At 39.4% G+C, this 16,464-nt stretch overlaps 1 protein-coding gene across 1 annotated transcript in view; it reads left to right on the forward strand.

The window, feature by feature from the left end:
* The window catches only part of RCAN2 (regulator of calcineurin 2), a 266,392-nt gene that overhangs the window by 35,029 nt on the left and 214,899 nt on the right, over nucleotides 1–16,464 (forward strand). The window contains exon 2 of the mRNA XM_028097869.2: nucleotides 5,968–6,194. Coding sequence (XP_027953670.1) covers nucleotides 5,970–6,194 — 225 coding nt within the window. The 5' untranslated portion in view covers nucleotides 5,968–5,969. The remainder of the gene's footprint in view (nucleotides 1–5,967; nucleotides 6,195–16,464) is intronic.

A 16,464-nucleotide genomic window follows, 5' to 3' on the forward strand; every position in this document is an offset into this window, starting at 1 on the left:
CCTCTTTCAGAAGTTGAAGGCAAGTATGACTTCACTCAAGACTCCTTTCCTCTGCTTTCCTAGGCTGTGTCTTCCCATGCCCCTGTTTTTCAGATGACATGACTTTTGGCCCCTGGGTAAGCCTAAATAATGTCCTTAGAAAGACTTCTAATTTTTCTGTAGTGAGTGGTACTCAGAATTGACCGTGATGTTCTCTCCATGTTGAGGGGACTCAAGATGAGATTACTACCACCCTAGGCCTTCCAAGGTGGTATTAGCCTTTTTATAGGACACACCTCACACTATTAATGGGATGATTTTACTTGATAGTGAAGCTAGTATAAATATGAGCATCTCCATGGAGGTTTACAGTCTGGTTTTTGTTTTTATTTGTTTGTTTTGTTTTGTTTTGTTTGCCATGGCTCTCTGCTGTTCTCATGGGATTATTTGTAATTACCCCTCCTTTTATATCCAGACTTATATAAGACTTTTTTTTTTTTAAGGTTTTATTTATTCGTTAGAGAGAGAGAGAGAGCACAGGCAGGGGAAGGGGCAGAGGGCGAGGGAGAAGCAGGCTCCCTGCTGAGCAGGGAGGCCAGCACCCCAAGACTTTTTAGACCAGAAATCCTGTGAGCAAATACATGGCTTCCTATTTGCATGAGTTATACCCTATTCCCAGAAAGGTGGGATTTTTTTAGAATTCTGAATTCAGAAATCTGAATCTCATGCATATTGTTAACACTGTGACAATAATGATATCCAACAGAATCAGATGCCTCTATGAAGTCCCATCTCCTGGGTTTAAGTGTACCAAATAAATGTTTGCAGGGAATGAAAAGTAGGGGTTTTGGAAAGCTTAAATCCTTGTGTAGAAACCCAGCAATACATTATTCTTGTTTATTGAGGGACAATTTATTCCCTTATCTGTGCAATAAACATTTATTCATTTGCTAATTCTTTGATACTACGGGCATCTTTAAGTTTCAGGTGACTAGTCTTCATAGTAGGAGCTGTACCATCTTCAAGTCTTTTAATGTTTAATTAATAAGTGCTATAAGGTTATCTGAGGATCTTGGATAAAATCATTTTCACATTATAGCAAAATAGTGAAATAGTTGAAAAATCTTCCTGTCTTCAAGCTTCCTCCTTCATTAAAATGAGTCAAATTCAAACATTTATATTCTCATTGCTACTAACTTTGTAGGATTATAACCATTATGTCTTGTTAGTGGTGTTTGGGAGGGACAGGATTGTTTGTTTTCTATTTTAATTGCTCCCTTTTGTGTTACAGTCATCCTTCCCTACTGCTGGAGTCACCAGCCACACTCTTACCAAATATTGGAGCAGCAGCTCTATTCTTTTTTCATTTTAATGATATGGGCTTAACCCTCAGGGACACTCACGTGTCCACACACTTACCGGTAGTGGATGGCAACCACCTCCATGGGGCCAGATTCTTCTGCTATTGCCTTGCTCTGGATGAGCCGAGAAGGAGTAATAAATAGCTTTAATTCACATATTATTTTGGAGGCTTCAAAAGACATTCATGTGCTTCATCTCATTTGACGGTCATACTTGACCATAAGACAAAGTCACGTTCTTTCTCCATTTTGCTGATGGGAAGACCACAGTCCAGAAGGCACTCAACATTGAGAAGGAGTGGAGCCTAAGTGTACCTGTGGGGCCCCTTCCAGAATCTCATAAAGATGTGTCTTCTCTGCATGTGAAGAAGTTTTGAGGTTCTTCCAGGGGACCCTTTATATTTTAATAGTGAATAATGGTTTTCCTTTACCAGATGTACATGATGATGGAAATTTATGCTTTCTGAATATCAAATAACAGAAGAATGGTTAAATAAATTATGACAGATCCATATACTGGGATACTATGTGTCTATTAAAATTAGTGTTTTCAAAGAATGTATAATGGTACAGGAAACTGCTCTTGATTTTATCAATGTTTCGAGAAAGAAGTGGGTTACGAAACAGCAGGATCCCAATTTTTTTCAGAAATTATATGTGTGAAAAAGCACTAGAACTAAATATACCAAACCATTAGTACAATTTTCTCTAGATAGTAGGATTATGGTTTGCTTTTATTTTCTTTTTAAAATACTTTTCTGAATTTTTCAGTATTTTTCTTCGGTGAACTTGTATAATTAAAAAAAAAACAAATGTTATTTTAATTACACACTGCAGATTTTTCATTTTAGCTAGAGGAATCCTTTGAGTGGTTCTTGCTATCTTCCATTTTTAAAATTCCATTTTATAAATCTAACCTTGACATCAAAGTAAGTAGGTTGTTTTCAGTATTAGTGGATACATTTGAAGTAAATATCATTCATGTATATATTTTAAGTTGACCACTATAACTCATTTGCTTGTCTGTTATTTTTTGAACATGACTCCTTTTCACATAATTCATTAATTCTGTCAAACATCATTTTGAGGCCTTTCTATATGAACCAGGCTGAAGGTACACCGATGAAGACAGGTCAGTCTCTCTTCTCAAGAAACACCTAGGCTAGTAAAGCAGTAAGCACAGTGCAGGATGATCCATGGGAGAAGGCTGCGCAGGGCGCTCAGGGCAGGCAGAGGAAGGAGGCCATGTTCATGGGCCAAGGGGGAGGTTGGGAAACCTTCCCAGAAGAGGTGCCTCTTGAGCTGAAGGCAACTCTTCTCTTTTGGATGACCAACCTCAGACTTAGAAGTAAGAATCATATATGTAAAGGCAACTATTGCTTCAAAGTTGTTTTACAACAGTTCAGAGTTTTGAAATGAATTTAAAAAGATAAACTAGTTCTTTGGGGCTATATAGGACCTTTACATTACTTTTTAGGAGTTCTTTTGGTCTTCAGAGCTTCCCTTTCTTTCTGTTTGCTTGCGTTTGCAACGGTTAGTGGTAACACCAAGGCATAGTAGTCTTGCTCTGAAATTATCATAATGTCGTGTTTTTACAGCATTTTATATTACTTACCCTTTTATGTAGTGGTTAATGCTGATATTGATCATCTTCCATTTCTCTTTCATTGCCCCACCTCTTCCTCCTCTGCAGAGGAAGGGAGGCAGAGAGATGTTTTTGTTCTCCTTTTATAAAGATAAACTGAGTCATCAAACGATCGATTGACTTCTCCAGATTACGAGCTGACTCAGTAATGGGACTGGAAAGAGAAATCAGGGTTCCTTTGTACAAAGCTCTGACTTCTAAAATACTTCTCCATATAAGTAGAGTAGGTTGTTTGCCAAAAATGCATCCACCTTTTAAATCTTTACTCAAGTAATGAGCTTAAAATAAAGTCTCTTGAAGATAATCGTGTTGTTACAGCTTAGAACAGAAGTTAAGGCTATTTGAGTAGATGAAAATGAGCCCTGAGTAAGGCTTAGTATTCCATCTACGTAATTAATTAGTTCAGCAATGGATTTTTATTTCTTTCGGAAAAAGAGTAATTGAAACATTCTCGGAAAACATTTAGGAACATTTTGGGATCAGTTTTGATTAATTTAATTTTTTTTAAATAAGAGGGGCAGGATTAAAAATGAAATCAGTGTTGACGCATAATAGCTATACTTCGTGCTGTCGGAGGGTTATGACTTCGTTATTAGGAGGTTTCCTCGGGGGTGCCTGGGTGGCGCAGTTGGTTAAGCGGCTGCCTTCGGCTCGGGTCGTGGTCCTGGAGTCCCGGGATCGAGTCCCGCGTTGGGCTCCCTGCTCGGCGGGGGGTCTGCTTCTCCCTCTGACCCCCCCCCAACGCCTCGTGCGCTCTCTCTGTCTCATTCTTTCTCTCTCAAATAAATAAATAAAATCTTAAAAAAATAGAGGTTTCCTATAATCCACTGATGAAAATGATACTATTTTAATGCTCATAGTAATTATTCTTACTATTAAAGAATTAGTACTCTAATAATAAATGATGGTTATTATGCATCTTACAGTAGATATTTGAAGCAACAGTATAAATATGAATATGAAGGAAAACAAATACAAGTATTGCATTGAAATATTTGTAATTACAAATATTCATATATTTTGGATTAATTACAGAATAAAACAAAGCTTGAAAGCTGTACTATATTTTTATTTAAAATAAATACTTTGTTGGGGCGCCTGGGTGGCTCAGTTGGTTAAGTGGCTGGTTTCGGCTCAGGTCATGATCCCAGGGTCCTGGGGTCGAGCCCCGGATCAGGTTCCCTGCTCGGCAGGGAGCCTGCTTCTCCCTCTGCCTGCTGCTCCCCCTGCTTGTGCTCTCTCTCTCTTTCTCTGTCAAATAAATAAATAAAATCTTTAAAAAAATTAAAAAATAAAATCAAATAAATAGTTTGTTGATTTAAATGTAGCAAATGTATTAATGAGAATTTTAAGAACTTTAAAATACAGGAATGGTTCTATTATATTTTATATGGAGTAACATTTTTATTTACCACAATTACAGTGATCTGCTTAATAGAGTTATTACCTCAAATTTTTAAATTTTTGGCTCCTGTCCCAACCAGGCCCAAGATTTTTTATGAAATGCATTATTTATATTGCCATCAAGTGATGCTTATCAGGTTCCCACTTGGGCTTTGTTTCTAGGAAAAATAGAAAGAGAAAAACATAACCTCATCACCTGAATGATATATTCAGAGTTCAAGAGAGATATACATGGAAACCCCTACTTGTCTGGGGATAAGAATTTGGGTCTAACAAATGTCATGAGGGCAGAGAGATATTCTGTGGCACCCACCGATCTGTCCTGTACTCGGCAATGCTGGGACTGGGGAAATGGAACTTATTGAAGATGACCCATCGGCCACATTAGAGGTGTCTGTTGGTCTCACTTGTGTACCCGTGGACAAATTATTTCACCTTCAGGGCTTCTAATTACTGAGCATGACAGGCATGAAAATAGATACAAAAGAAAAATGTAGATACTGTCCTCAAAAGTGTGTGGGGAGACATAAAATCTATTGTAATGTGTCAGTATCAAAAAATGATAAAACTCTCCAGCTGGCTGCAGCTGGGTAGAATTTTGAAATGTTGGAGTGAGGAAATAATAGAATGAATACAGCTAGGTAAGATGAATACTAGAAAGTTCTGTGATGGGGGCAATGAGGAAAGGGAATCTGTATTTATATACTGTGGATTAACCAAGGTAGTACTTATTTTCAAAATCCAGGATTCACAAATTACTTAGGGTAATCATGCCAGGCAGAAGGCAGGTGTGTGTGTGTGTCTTCATTATGGATAAACCATTAACTATTAGAGTTACCACAATCAGGATTTGGGTGGTGATGAAGTAGATTGTGCTTCCTTAAATACAGACTTGCACTGATTTTGTCCTATTTCATTTCTGTGGTCCAGGGCAGTGAGCTCTGGTGCCAAACTCTCTGGGTTTGAATTCTGGTCCTGCCATTTTATCATTGACATAGTAAAAGTTACTTCCTTGCTTTGTTCTTCAGTTTTTCCATCTGTAAAATGGGGATAACACTGTTACCAATCTCACAGACTATTGTGAAGATTTAATAGGTTATTTGATGCATGTTGATCATTTGGAACAGTCCCTGGAACTCGATAAACGACAGGCATTATTAGTAGTGTTGGTGGTGGGAGTGGTATATAATTCATCCTCTAACTTGTCAAAGCCTTTCCCGAGTCTGTTTGATTTTCACAAGGAAGCAAAGGCTCACATTAACTTTCCCAGGTTCCGTATCTAGCAAATGCTAGGCAGCTGAGCTAGAGCCCCCAGCCTCCAATTCATACCTTGGTTAAGTGGGTTTTTTTTTACCACAAAGCTGACTGGATTGTTGCCTGGAGGCAGAGCTGGATGGAAAATAGTGACTCCGAGATCAAGGGGGTAATGTGAACATTTTGGGTCTTCCCCCTTCTCATAGTCCCTGCTTCTAATCACACTCCCCTGTGCTGTCCCGCACACTCCAGAACCGTGGCCTTAGAACCAAGTGTGAAGGAATCAATGTCTACTCTAATACACGTCTGTCTTTGTGTCCTCAGGAATGAGGGGAGAATCTTACTTCATTGGAATGAGGAGCCTGGGGCAGCAGGGGCACATCCCAGAGGATGGAGGACTTTTCTTGCTCTGCTGCATAGACAGAGACTGGGCTGTAACTCGGTGTTTTGCAGAGGAAGCCTTTCAAGCAATCACTGACTTCAACGACCTCCCCAACTCATTGTTTGCGTGCAACGTTCACCAGTCAGTGTTTGAAGGAGAAGAGAGCAAGGTAATGAGCCTTTTTTGCTCCAAAATCATGGAGAGATGTGGCATTATCCCAAAATATTTCCATGGCTTATTTGTGATTGATGTTTTGAAGTTTTGGAAAATATGTGGTTGTCTCTATTCTTGGCATGCATAGCAGGAGGAGAAAAACCTATTCTGTTATCAACTAACTATGACAAGGTTGTAGATGTTGAATCAGATCTCATCCTCAGAGACTCACTGGCCTATCTAACAGAGCACGTGGTATTAGGAATAGCGATTGCAGGAGATACCCCTTGGGCTAGGAAGCAGATGTTGTTTAAAAATTTTATTTTTTCCCATTCTGCCAAAACCATGATTTGCCTTTCTCAAAATGGCACAAGCTCTCTTGTACCCCTACCCCTCCTGCAGTGTGGCGAATGTTCCAAACATAGCTGTGAGCTGAGTCCTACAGGTGTTATTAGAAAGGTAAGTTGGCTGGCCATCTGAGTCTTCGTTTGCTCAGTGACACCACACAAGGTGGAATTGTTAAGTGTGTGGTAAGAATTTGAGGAAAAGTTGTTGATTTGAAATGATTGGGCAATGAGGTTGTCTTGTGTACAAGTATTTTCCAGAAAATGAAATTTCTCATTTTAAGAAATAAACTTGATTCAAGGTAAGTATTCTTGGAAATCAGAGTTAAATATTCTGCTTGGAGATCTTTTTAAAGTTCATTTTAGATTTCTCTGACCTTTTTAGTGGGGTTTCTGAATAGATCAAACCTTCCCTGTGGATGTGGATTTCTAATTACAAACACCCACTATTATAGTATATTATAAAACATGGGCAACATCTTTTGAGGGGAAGGGCCTTTTTTCCTAAACTAAAGTATATGCCTCTGTGTGAGATGTAAGAGTAGGATTTATGATTGCCATTTCACAAACTTGGGCTGATTTTGTCAATTGCTGAACTCCAAACTCCTTTGCCTGAAAACGATTACTGGAAGTCTTTTTTTTTTTTTTACCCTGGATTTTATTGGTTTTGTAAGCAATTCTGATAGCCTGGAGGATTAGGAATTATAAAGATAATTTTATATTGATATTACTTTGGAGTTGAACATTAAAATGATAGGCTAAAAATAGCTTGAAGTCCAAGGCCTTAGATGATTAGAACCTCCAGTGTTGTGATCCCTTGACTATTTGGAGTAAGAAAATGACACATGATCTCTTTGAAAGGAACTGAGAATTTTGCTCTTGGATTATAACCAGTTTATAACACAGATTATAATTTACTCAGAGCCAGTAATTTCCCCCCTGAAATCTACCTGACATTAACTATGAAATAAGATTCTGTGTTTTCTCATTCTATCATCTGTTTATCTAAATTAATCAACAATTAGAAGGATTTTCCTTAGAGGCCAAAAAAGGATTTTGCTTCTTTCCTAATTAAATACTTCTGGTACCTGGTAGATTGAAACACTAAGACCTAGGGAGGAGCTTTTCCCATTCTGGAGTGCTGCTCAAGCATGACTGATCTACTGAACCAGGATTGGTTATATAGGAAGACAGAAGCTTGGGGAGAGTTCCCTCATCTATTCTGATACTCTGATCTGTGATTGAATCATGGATTACAGAATACCCTCATTTAATTTGTATACAAAGTTGGTACATTGCAGCTTGACCAAAGTATTTGGTTTTAAAATGACCTCGATAAAATATTGAGTTGAAATCAACAAGATGTAGTTCAACGGAGCCAGTTTCAAATTATTTAGACTACATTTTTATAGCCAAGGAGGTGAATTTTATAATTGGCCAATGTCTACATAATTAGACTTATTAAATCAGGTAGAAAGTCTTCTACCTTGAGTGATTTTATGGCCCCCGTTTGAGGAAAGTCTATGGGATATCAAATAATCTGATCTAGATTCAGTTTTGATTCAATTCTATGTACTAACTATATCTATATCTATGTATATAGATATAGATATAGTTAAGGATGACAAAGCAAGATGATCAGATACCAAATGAGTTGACAATAGCAAGGAGGCATGATCATGGGACACTGGAAAAATGTATTTGGGGAGCCTTGGGACCCCTCATTTTCCCTGCAACATCTTTCTCTTTAAGTTCCAGACCTATATAGTCTTCCTTTTTCCTCCATTGTTTTTCAGTATCTTAACAAAACTCATTTGTTTTGTATGCCAATCTCTCAGGAAATTCTTTCCACAATGTTCAAAGTTCATGAATCTAACTCACAAAGTCTGATCATCATTATCTTTCCCAAAGGGTGGACATTTTAGGCACTGTGCTAAGTTGGTGAAGAGATATTTTTAGGTGGAGGGAAAAAGAACAAGAAGCATTTCTAGCACTCCTGCGTTTGCCCGTGGACAAAGATGGCCATGGTGATGTTCTAAAATATTTGGCCTTGGGAAGATGCATTTAGCAGCCTGAAGTTAATACCAGGGGGATAAGGCATTGGAAATGATGCTTAGTATTCATTGCAGAGGTCCAGGTGGGTAGCTGGCAACATATAGAACTTGTTAGGGCAGAGCCCTTTCTTTCTTGGCACAGTCTACTTCTGGTTCATTGTTTCTTGATATTGATGGACTATAGTTTAGATTGTTTCTTGCAGTTATTATAAAGCATACATTTTAACTTCCTTAGCTGGCTAGGAATTTAAGCTTTTGCTTTCTGACTATCATGAATGAGTCTTGCACCAATCTCTTCTCTGTCTTCCCACCTGTCTAAGATGATTTTTCTGAGCTCTTCTCCTTTCTGAACTAATTTGGAAGCCACTAAATTGGACTGTTAATATAGGTAACACCATAGGATATGATCTTATTATGCTTGTTTCTGTTTATCAAAGTAATAAATATTCTGACTGTTTATCCTATTCTGACACCTAAAGAACATTTTAAAAACTTCTTTGTGAAAATTGTTCACTCCAATCTTCTGTTAGGCAGAATTCTGTGAGATTATATTTTGATTTGGTGCTTTTTGCAAGGAGTGAGCACATACTTCAGAATGGCTTGTTGTGGTCCAGATGGTTGAGATTTGTTTATATAACACAGAAGAGAACTGGAGCTGGAAGAAATTGGCATCTGCAACCAATAAATGCAGATTGCTGTTTGCATGCTACAGCTTGAAACATAAATATTTTTGTAGGAAGCACATTTAGAACTGGGATCTTCACAGCATGCAACACCTAAAAGTTACTAGGGTTCATTTCCCTTTGGCATGCTCCCCTGGGTTTGCCTTTCTGGATCCAGCTGGACTACAGAGACTCATCTTGCGACAGGTGAGGCTGGAGGGATATCCTGGGGGCTGCCCTGCATCTGTTCTAAAGGTAGGTGAGGGTTTGCTCAATGGGATATTGGCATTCACTAGTAGCTAAAGGAGAACAGGAAAACAACCACCGTGAAACATTTAGTCAAATGAAATTCAGTAAGGAGAAGCCTGACTTGATAATGGCCTCCAAAATGATGAATTTATTCAGTTTAATAATAATAATAATCAGCAATAATAGCAGCAAATACTTATGTAGCATATAGCAAGGTGCCAAGCGCTCTTCCAGATGCGTTACAAACATTAAAGCCTTTAATTGTCATGACAACCCAATAAGGGTAGTGTCTTTCTGCTTCTCTATCTCCTGAGCCTTTATCAGAGTTGTCTTCCCTGGACCCCTCTGCCTAGTTCTGCCTAATGTGTAAGCAGAAGTGACCCGTCACTTCCAGGTGAAGCATTTAATTATGAATGTTTGACCCTGAAGAATGTTCTTTTCATGCTGCTGGGGCAACTGGCATTGTGCCCCGTGGTGCCTGCTCAGGCAGTTTGGGTTGTGGGGTGAGGAGAGTGATGACACAGAGTGGAGTCCTGGCCAACCCATGAGGAACATGTAACATGACAAGAAAAAAACTCTCTGGGTTTGAATTCTGGTCCTGCCATTTTATCATTGACATAGTAAATGTCAATGTTGCTTTAAACCACTGGGAGTTGGGGGTTTATTCTTAAGAGTGTAACTTATTCTCTCTAGGTTGGTACAGTAAGCACAAGTCCTCTCGACCTTTGATTCTAGTTCATTACCCACTGTACCTCACTATTTCTAAACTCTACTATGGAAAACAGGTTCTAGAAATAAATTTGGCCGTCCACCAGCATGAACATTCAAGTAAAAGAATATAAGGCAGAGAACTCAGGTAATTCAATAGCAAGACTCAAGCTAAACGTGAATGCGTCGGTTGAGTCCAAATCAGTCTGCAAAGGATAAACAAGAAGATGATTTACTATAGTTTAAGTGTCGCTGAAGATGGGTTGAAAAAATAAAAAATGAAGTAGTCTATAGTGACCTCAGGGTGGGAAAATGATAACTGAGCATTTGTTTTAAATACTAAAGCAGTTAACAGTTAAATTAGCTACCACGTATAAGGAATACTTGCAAGTTTCACTGTTTTTCTTGTGCTATTCATCCTTGATAGGTGAAAGTGACATTTACAAATAGGTTTGTTGCTTTAAAGAAGATCTAAATTTGTAAAAAAGACAGTGGGTATCATTGTACTCAGTTAAGTTATTCCCGTTTTGTCTTTTCTCTGGACGATGACTGGGAACCATAATTAGTCACCGCTAATCACTTGGGGGCACCTGCCAGATGAGAGGCCCAGCGAGGGGCAGATTTGAAAGCTGCTGTAGGACATTCCCCGGAACCTTAACCTTTCCTAAAGTGACTGAAATATTCCAGAGGCATATTTAGAGTCTTGCTTCTCCACAGCACTGAGTGACCCCCTGGGGCTCGAGCGTCTGACAAGCCACTCTAAATGCCCCACTTAACTACCTGAAAATAATTGAGGCAGGGGAAAGAATTAAGCCTGATGCCTACAGAGTTGAGAGTATTTGGTTTCTGTGCCAAAGAGCAGGTGAGTATATATTCTTGATGGCACTTGGGGAAAAACGGCTGCCATGTTCCAATTAGTCCAGGATAGTATTAAAGAGGGACAGGAGGCTTTTTTCCTTTCTTGGAAAAATGAAGGTACTTGGAAACCATTTCAGATGGTTTCCATCAGAGCTGCTGCTAGCTTATACAGAGACCCTGTGAATTATGAGAAGGCGCCCCCATGGGCAGAAGCAATCTTAGGACATACTGCCTGGGCCAAGATGGGTGAATTTGAAAAAATGGTGCCCTTTTCCCTGAGCTGAAGGGGTGGATGAAGCCCTGAGCAGTTGTGAGTGGCTTCACAGGTGGAGGGCAGGCTCAATTTCATTCTCTACTTTCTTCCCAGGCCAGGAGCCCCTGAAAAGTGCACCCAAGGCACAACCATCACAGTGGCCCTAGTCATAATGGATAATTTTCAGTTACTTCAAATTTAAAAGGATGTATAAATTTAAGGATAACTGTTGAGTTGTGTCGCCTAAGAACTTTCTTTTTTTAAGAGGGAGTTTCAGAGCTGGAGCCCCAGGGAAGAGCAGGGGAAGGAGATTTATTATTATTTTTCTTTGCTTCCACTGGCTGAAAATGGCATTGGCTTCACTCTACCTTTATGGACTTTTTTGATTCTGTTCTTAGGCCAGTGGTCTGAAATTCTGGACCTGTTCAGAGATAACCAGAGAAAGAGAGTTTGGACATGAACTTTAAAGCAACACCCAGGTATCCTTCACAGCGGGCCTGACATTTAGCTCCATGGATGAGATCAGTGTGATATGGATGAGCTGAGAACCGATCGCATTAATATCATACGATCTTTGCTGTATGAGAGTGGGGTTATTAGTGCACTGCTCATACTTCACTGTTATCTACTCATTTATAATTATCTACCCATTTATAATTTTGCATACAGTGTTCAACCATACTCTCCTGCCTTTTAAGAAGAATGGATATATAGAAACAGAACCTGTGTAGTTTATTTTTTTTTTAAGTTTGATCAATTTCTGGTGATGTTTTGGTAATATGTTTTGCTGGGGATGTTTTATTATACAGCATAACCATTGTTTGAACTATAAACACCATAATCTTCCATCCATGTTTTGAGGTGGAGAACCATTGATCAGATACATGACATGGGTAAGATTTTTCATCAAACATGTTGAAATAACATATCTTGTACTTTGTTCAAAGCCTACACTTTCCCCCCATATTTGCAGCTATTACTAACTCCAGGTCATTTAGTCTATTATTTATGCATAGAATACACTGCCTTATATGATGGTTTGGTCTTACATTCCAGCTGGATGATTGCAAGTGTCTTGAGGGCGATAGAGTAAGCTCATGGTTCTTCTGCATCCTGTAACCTTCCCCGAGGTCCTGGATATAACATGGGCACTTACACATTTACACCCTGTGTGAGGACTTTGGATCTAGAAGCACCTGGGTCCAGATCCTGCCTCTACTGCATACTAGTTAGGTGATCTTGGCCGACTTAACCTCTCTGAATGTCCGTTCTCTTATAAAATGGGGTGCACCATACCTTCTTTATAGGTTTGTTATGTGATGAAATGAGGTGAAATGTGTAAGAGGAGGTGGTACAATGCTAGGTCTTCTTGGTAAACATTGGTTCCCTTCCCCATTCTCTTTCATTGCCCTCCCCACCACCCAGCCTGCGACTCTCTGTCTCTGGTTCCAGGAAGGAAAGCCCAGATGGCCCATGTCCTGTGGAGGTACGAAGAAAGACTGGATTTAGCCACTCTTTGTAGAATCCTAATGAAGTTGTGCTTTCCTAGGATAGCCTCGGGTTTCAAGAAAGTTTAATTTCAGCCTTTGCCACATGAAAACTGTTTTTGTGTTTGTTCTAGGATACATGTTGTTCAGGGTTCCCCAAATAAGGTTCATGTGTTATGTTTCTTTCAGAACATAGTACTGAGAAAACTTTGTTTACTTTGGGGAACTCGTATTTTTCTCACTAGGAAGATTATGTAACTTACATGTTTTTTCTCTTAGCTTCCAGGAAGCTCAAATTAAAAATTAATACTCAATCATGGCTACTGTATTTATTCTTAGTGGTCTTGATATTCTGTTTCTTTTGGAGTAACCTAATTATGCATAGGTATAATGCAAGAACATTTTCTGAATTATCTCATCAAACTTTCCTCATATTTTCATGAGAACTTGAACTATTGTGTCTTTAAATAGATAAGGAGACTGGCCAGGAGTCACTAAGGTTATATTTTGCAAGACGTTTTAAATTCCACTCTGAATAGAGAAAAAAAAAATCACCTAAATTAGTAGAGTATATATTTTTAGAATAATATATACACATTTTTTTTGCTATAATTCATATTGTTTGGAAGAATGGTTTTAATATATCTTCAAGGAAAAAAGTGTAATGTGGCAGTCACAGTTAACAATACCTCCCACAGCACATGTGGGCTTTATGTGTTTAGAAAAGCACCTGGTCACATAACTTCAGCTTGACTCTTAAAACTGATTGTTATTCTAATATTTAATTGGTGAGAAAACGAACACATATAAGCCATTTGAGGATATGTGTATTTAAGTTTGAGCTTCTAACGTATCAGTCTAGTCTTGACTCCTAAACGCCTAGAGCCAAATTATTTCATGGGAAGGTGCTCTGATTTCAAGGCCTGATCCTTGAGAATTATATTCTCTCTTCAAATAGATGATATTACTCCTTGGTACTACATTCTCTCCAGTTGTAAGACTTGGACCTGAAGTGCATTTTAAATTTATCGCTATGTGGATGAAGTTCGAGGTTTTGCGAGGAGCATAGAAGAAGAAAAGAGTTTAGCACTTCAAATAGCTTCTTTCAAAAATTTCAGAGGAACGAGCCTTCAATGTGAGAAATTTGGCACCGGTAACTAGCTTTCATTAAATTTGCTTCCTACCCCTAGTCCTGCTCTAAATGTGGGAGTCGCGGGGGGGTGGGGGAGGGGGCGGTCATCATGATTTAGAAAGAGGGGGAAAGGTGAGTTTACATTTGGTTTCCTGGCCATGCCCTCGCCCTGCTTCCTGTTGTCAAGTGGGCTCTCAGCTCCATTGGGGTTGTCTTTCCCCTAAAGGAACTTCTCTGAGTTTACATATCTAAGCAACTATGGTCTCTTTCAAAAGGACTCCTCTTTGGGCATCCCTGGTAGCAGGCTTTGTAATGTTTTGAGTGATTTGCAAAGCCTTCGTATTTAGGGTGGGCTTGAAGTTGTGGAAACAAACTTAGAGCCCTGTAAGGTGATTCAAGGGGGTAACCAACCCTAGTAAAATAATTTTTATTAAAAAGCAACATACCATAATGAAAAATCGCTACAAAATAATAGGAATGGTTTTCTTTTGGAGATTGGGACCTGACTTTGGGGAATTCCAGAAATACACGATGAAAGCATTGTTGCAACAAGGTCACCTTTTTGAAAAATAAACAGTCTTACATGTAAGACCTAGTGTATTGAATAGGATGCAGTTTTTTTTTAATTGTATCTATTTATAATGCCCCCAGCCTTGACCCTCAAACCCCTGTCTCTGGCTTTGTTTCTTGCTGAACAGAGCAAGCCTTAAGAACAAGTACATTGGCTCTGTGGTGTGGGGAACATCGCGTTCTCAAGTATCTCCTACAGTGGTCTATAGTCTTTTGGACTTGAAGATTATTTTTTTCATTTTTTAAAAAAATTCAATAGCCAACATATTAGTTTCAGATATAAAGAGTTCAGTAATCAGTTGCATATAACACTCAGTGCTCATCACATCACGTGCCCTCCTTAATGCCCATCACCCATTTACCCCAACCCCCCACCCACGTCCCTTCCAGTAACCCTCAGTTTGTTTCCTACAGTTAAGAGTCTCTCATGGTTTGTCTCCCTCTCTGATGATTTCCCATCAGTTTTCCCTCCCTTCCCCTATGATCCTCTGTGCTGTTTCTTATATTCCACATATGAGTGAAACCATATGATAATTATCTTTCTCTGATTGACTTATTTCACTCAGCATAATACCCTCCAGTTCCATCCATGTCGATGTAAGCGGTAAGAATTCATCCTTTCTGATGGCTGAGTAATGTTCCATTGCATATATGAACCACATCTTCTTTATTCATTCATTTGTCGATGGACATCTCATCTCTTTCCATAGCTTGGCTATGGTGGACATTGCTGCTATAAACATTGGGGTGCAGGTGCCCCTTCAGATCACTACTACATTTATATCTTTGAAGATTTTTTCTGATCAAGAATTCCCTTTTTAGTGAACCCATCCCTAGAAGATACTATATCCCAAGATATACTTAAGATAAATCCTAAGATGTACAATCTACATACCCAGGGAAGGGCAGTGAGTCATTAGTATGGTGGCAAGGAGAGAGTACTGCATTAATTGAGAAACAAAGGCAGAAGAAAAATTGTTAAATTTCTTTACTACTTAGCCTGTTGACAAGTCCTTGAAACAAGGAGAGTGACATTCCTCTAGGAACTCGGCTGCCTCGATGTTAATACTTTGATAAGGGCAAAAGACAATCTTAGCCCAACCCCGGGATCCCGTAAGTCTACTTTAACATATAAAAATTCCTTTGGAAACTTCCTTTATCTCAACCCTCCACCCCCAAAATACATGTTGGCAATCATCCTCCGAGCATATGACCCACCAATATATATTTTAAGGGTCTCATGACTGAGGGTTTATTACGCAATAATAATGACATTTTCCTAAAAATAACTAGCCCCCTCAGGATCCTGGAAACCTTGTTTCCAAAATACCTGGGAGGCTTATGCCGCTATCCCTAACCACCTCCCAACTCGAAGGTATAGAGTGGGCCACTCCTCATGACCCCGGTGCAGCTCTTTCTGCCCACGGCTCCTGTCCCCACGCTTTCACAAAACCACCTTTTTGCACCAAAGACGTCTCAAGAATTCTTTCTTGGCCATCGGCTTCGAACCCTAACATCTTTCCTACATCATTCATCAGTCTACTCACTCCAACCATCAAATTTTAAATGATTATTGAATATCTACCATGTCCCAAACATTGCTCTTGGCGACCGAGAGTATAAAAATGCATGAGGTGTGAGCCCTCACGAAGCGTAATGTTTCCTGGGGTCTGATAATGATAGCACAAGTCGGGTGAAGTGAGAGTTGGAGACGGGTACAACATATATAGGAGCCCAGGGGAGGGGCACACCTCAAAGGGGAGGGAGAAGGCTCTGGGATATGTTTTTGTTTTTTGTTTGGAGCCCCTACCTTGCCCCTGTACAACAGTCTGGATCCCAATGGACCCATCCTTTGCAGTGCAGTGTGCTGACTGCGGTGTCCTGAGGACAGATTTTTCAGCCTGCCTCTTGCGTAATCAGCGCTGTTGTCCTGTCTCATAGGCCCTGCTCTGAAAGGACAACTGATGTG

The sequence above is a fragment of the Eumetopias jubatus genome, unplaced genomic scaffold (assembly GCF_037043125.1).
Source record: "Eumetopias jubatus isolate StellerSeaLion01/CBP00866 unplaced genomic scaffold, mEumJub1_p1.0 scaffold_6, whole genome shotgun sequence".
NCBI classification, from domain to species: domain Eukaryota; kingdom Metazoa; phylum Chordata; class Mammalia; order Carnivora; family Otariidae; genus Eumetopias; species Eumetopias jubatus.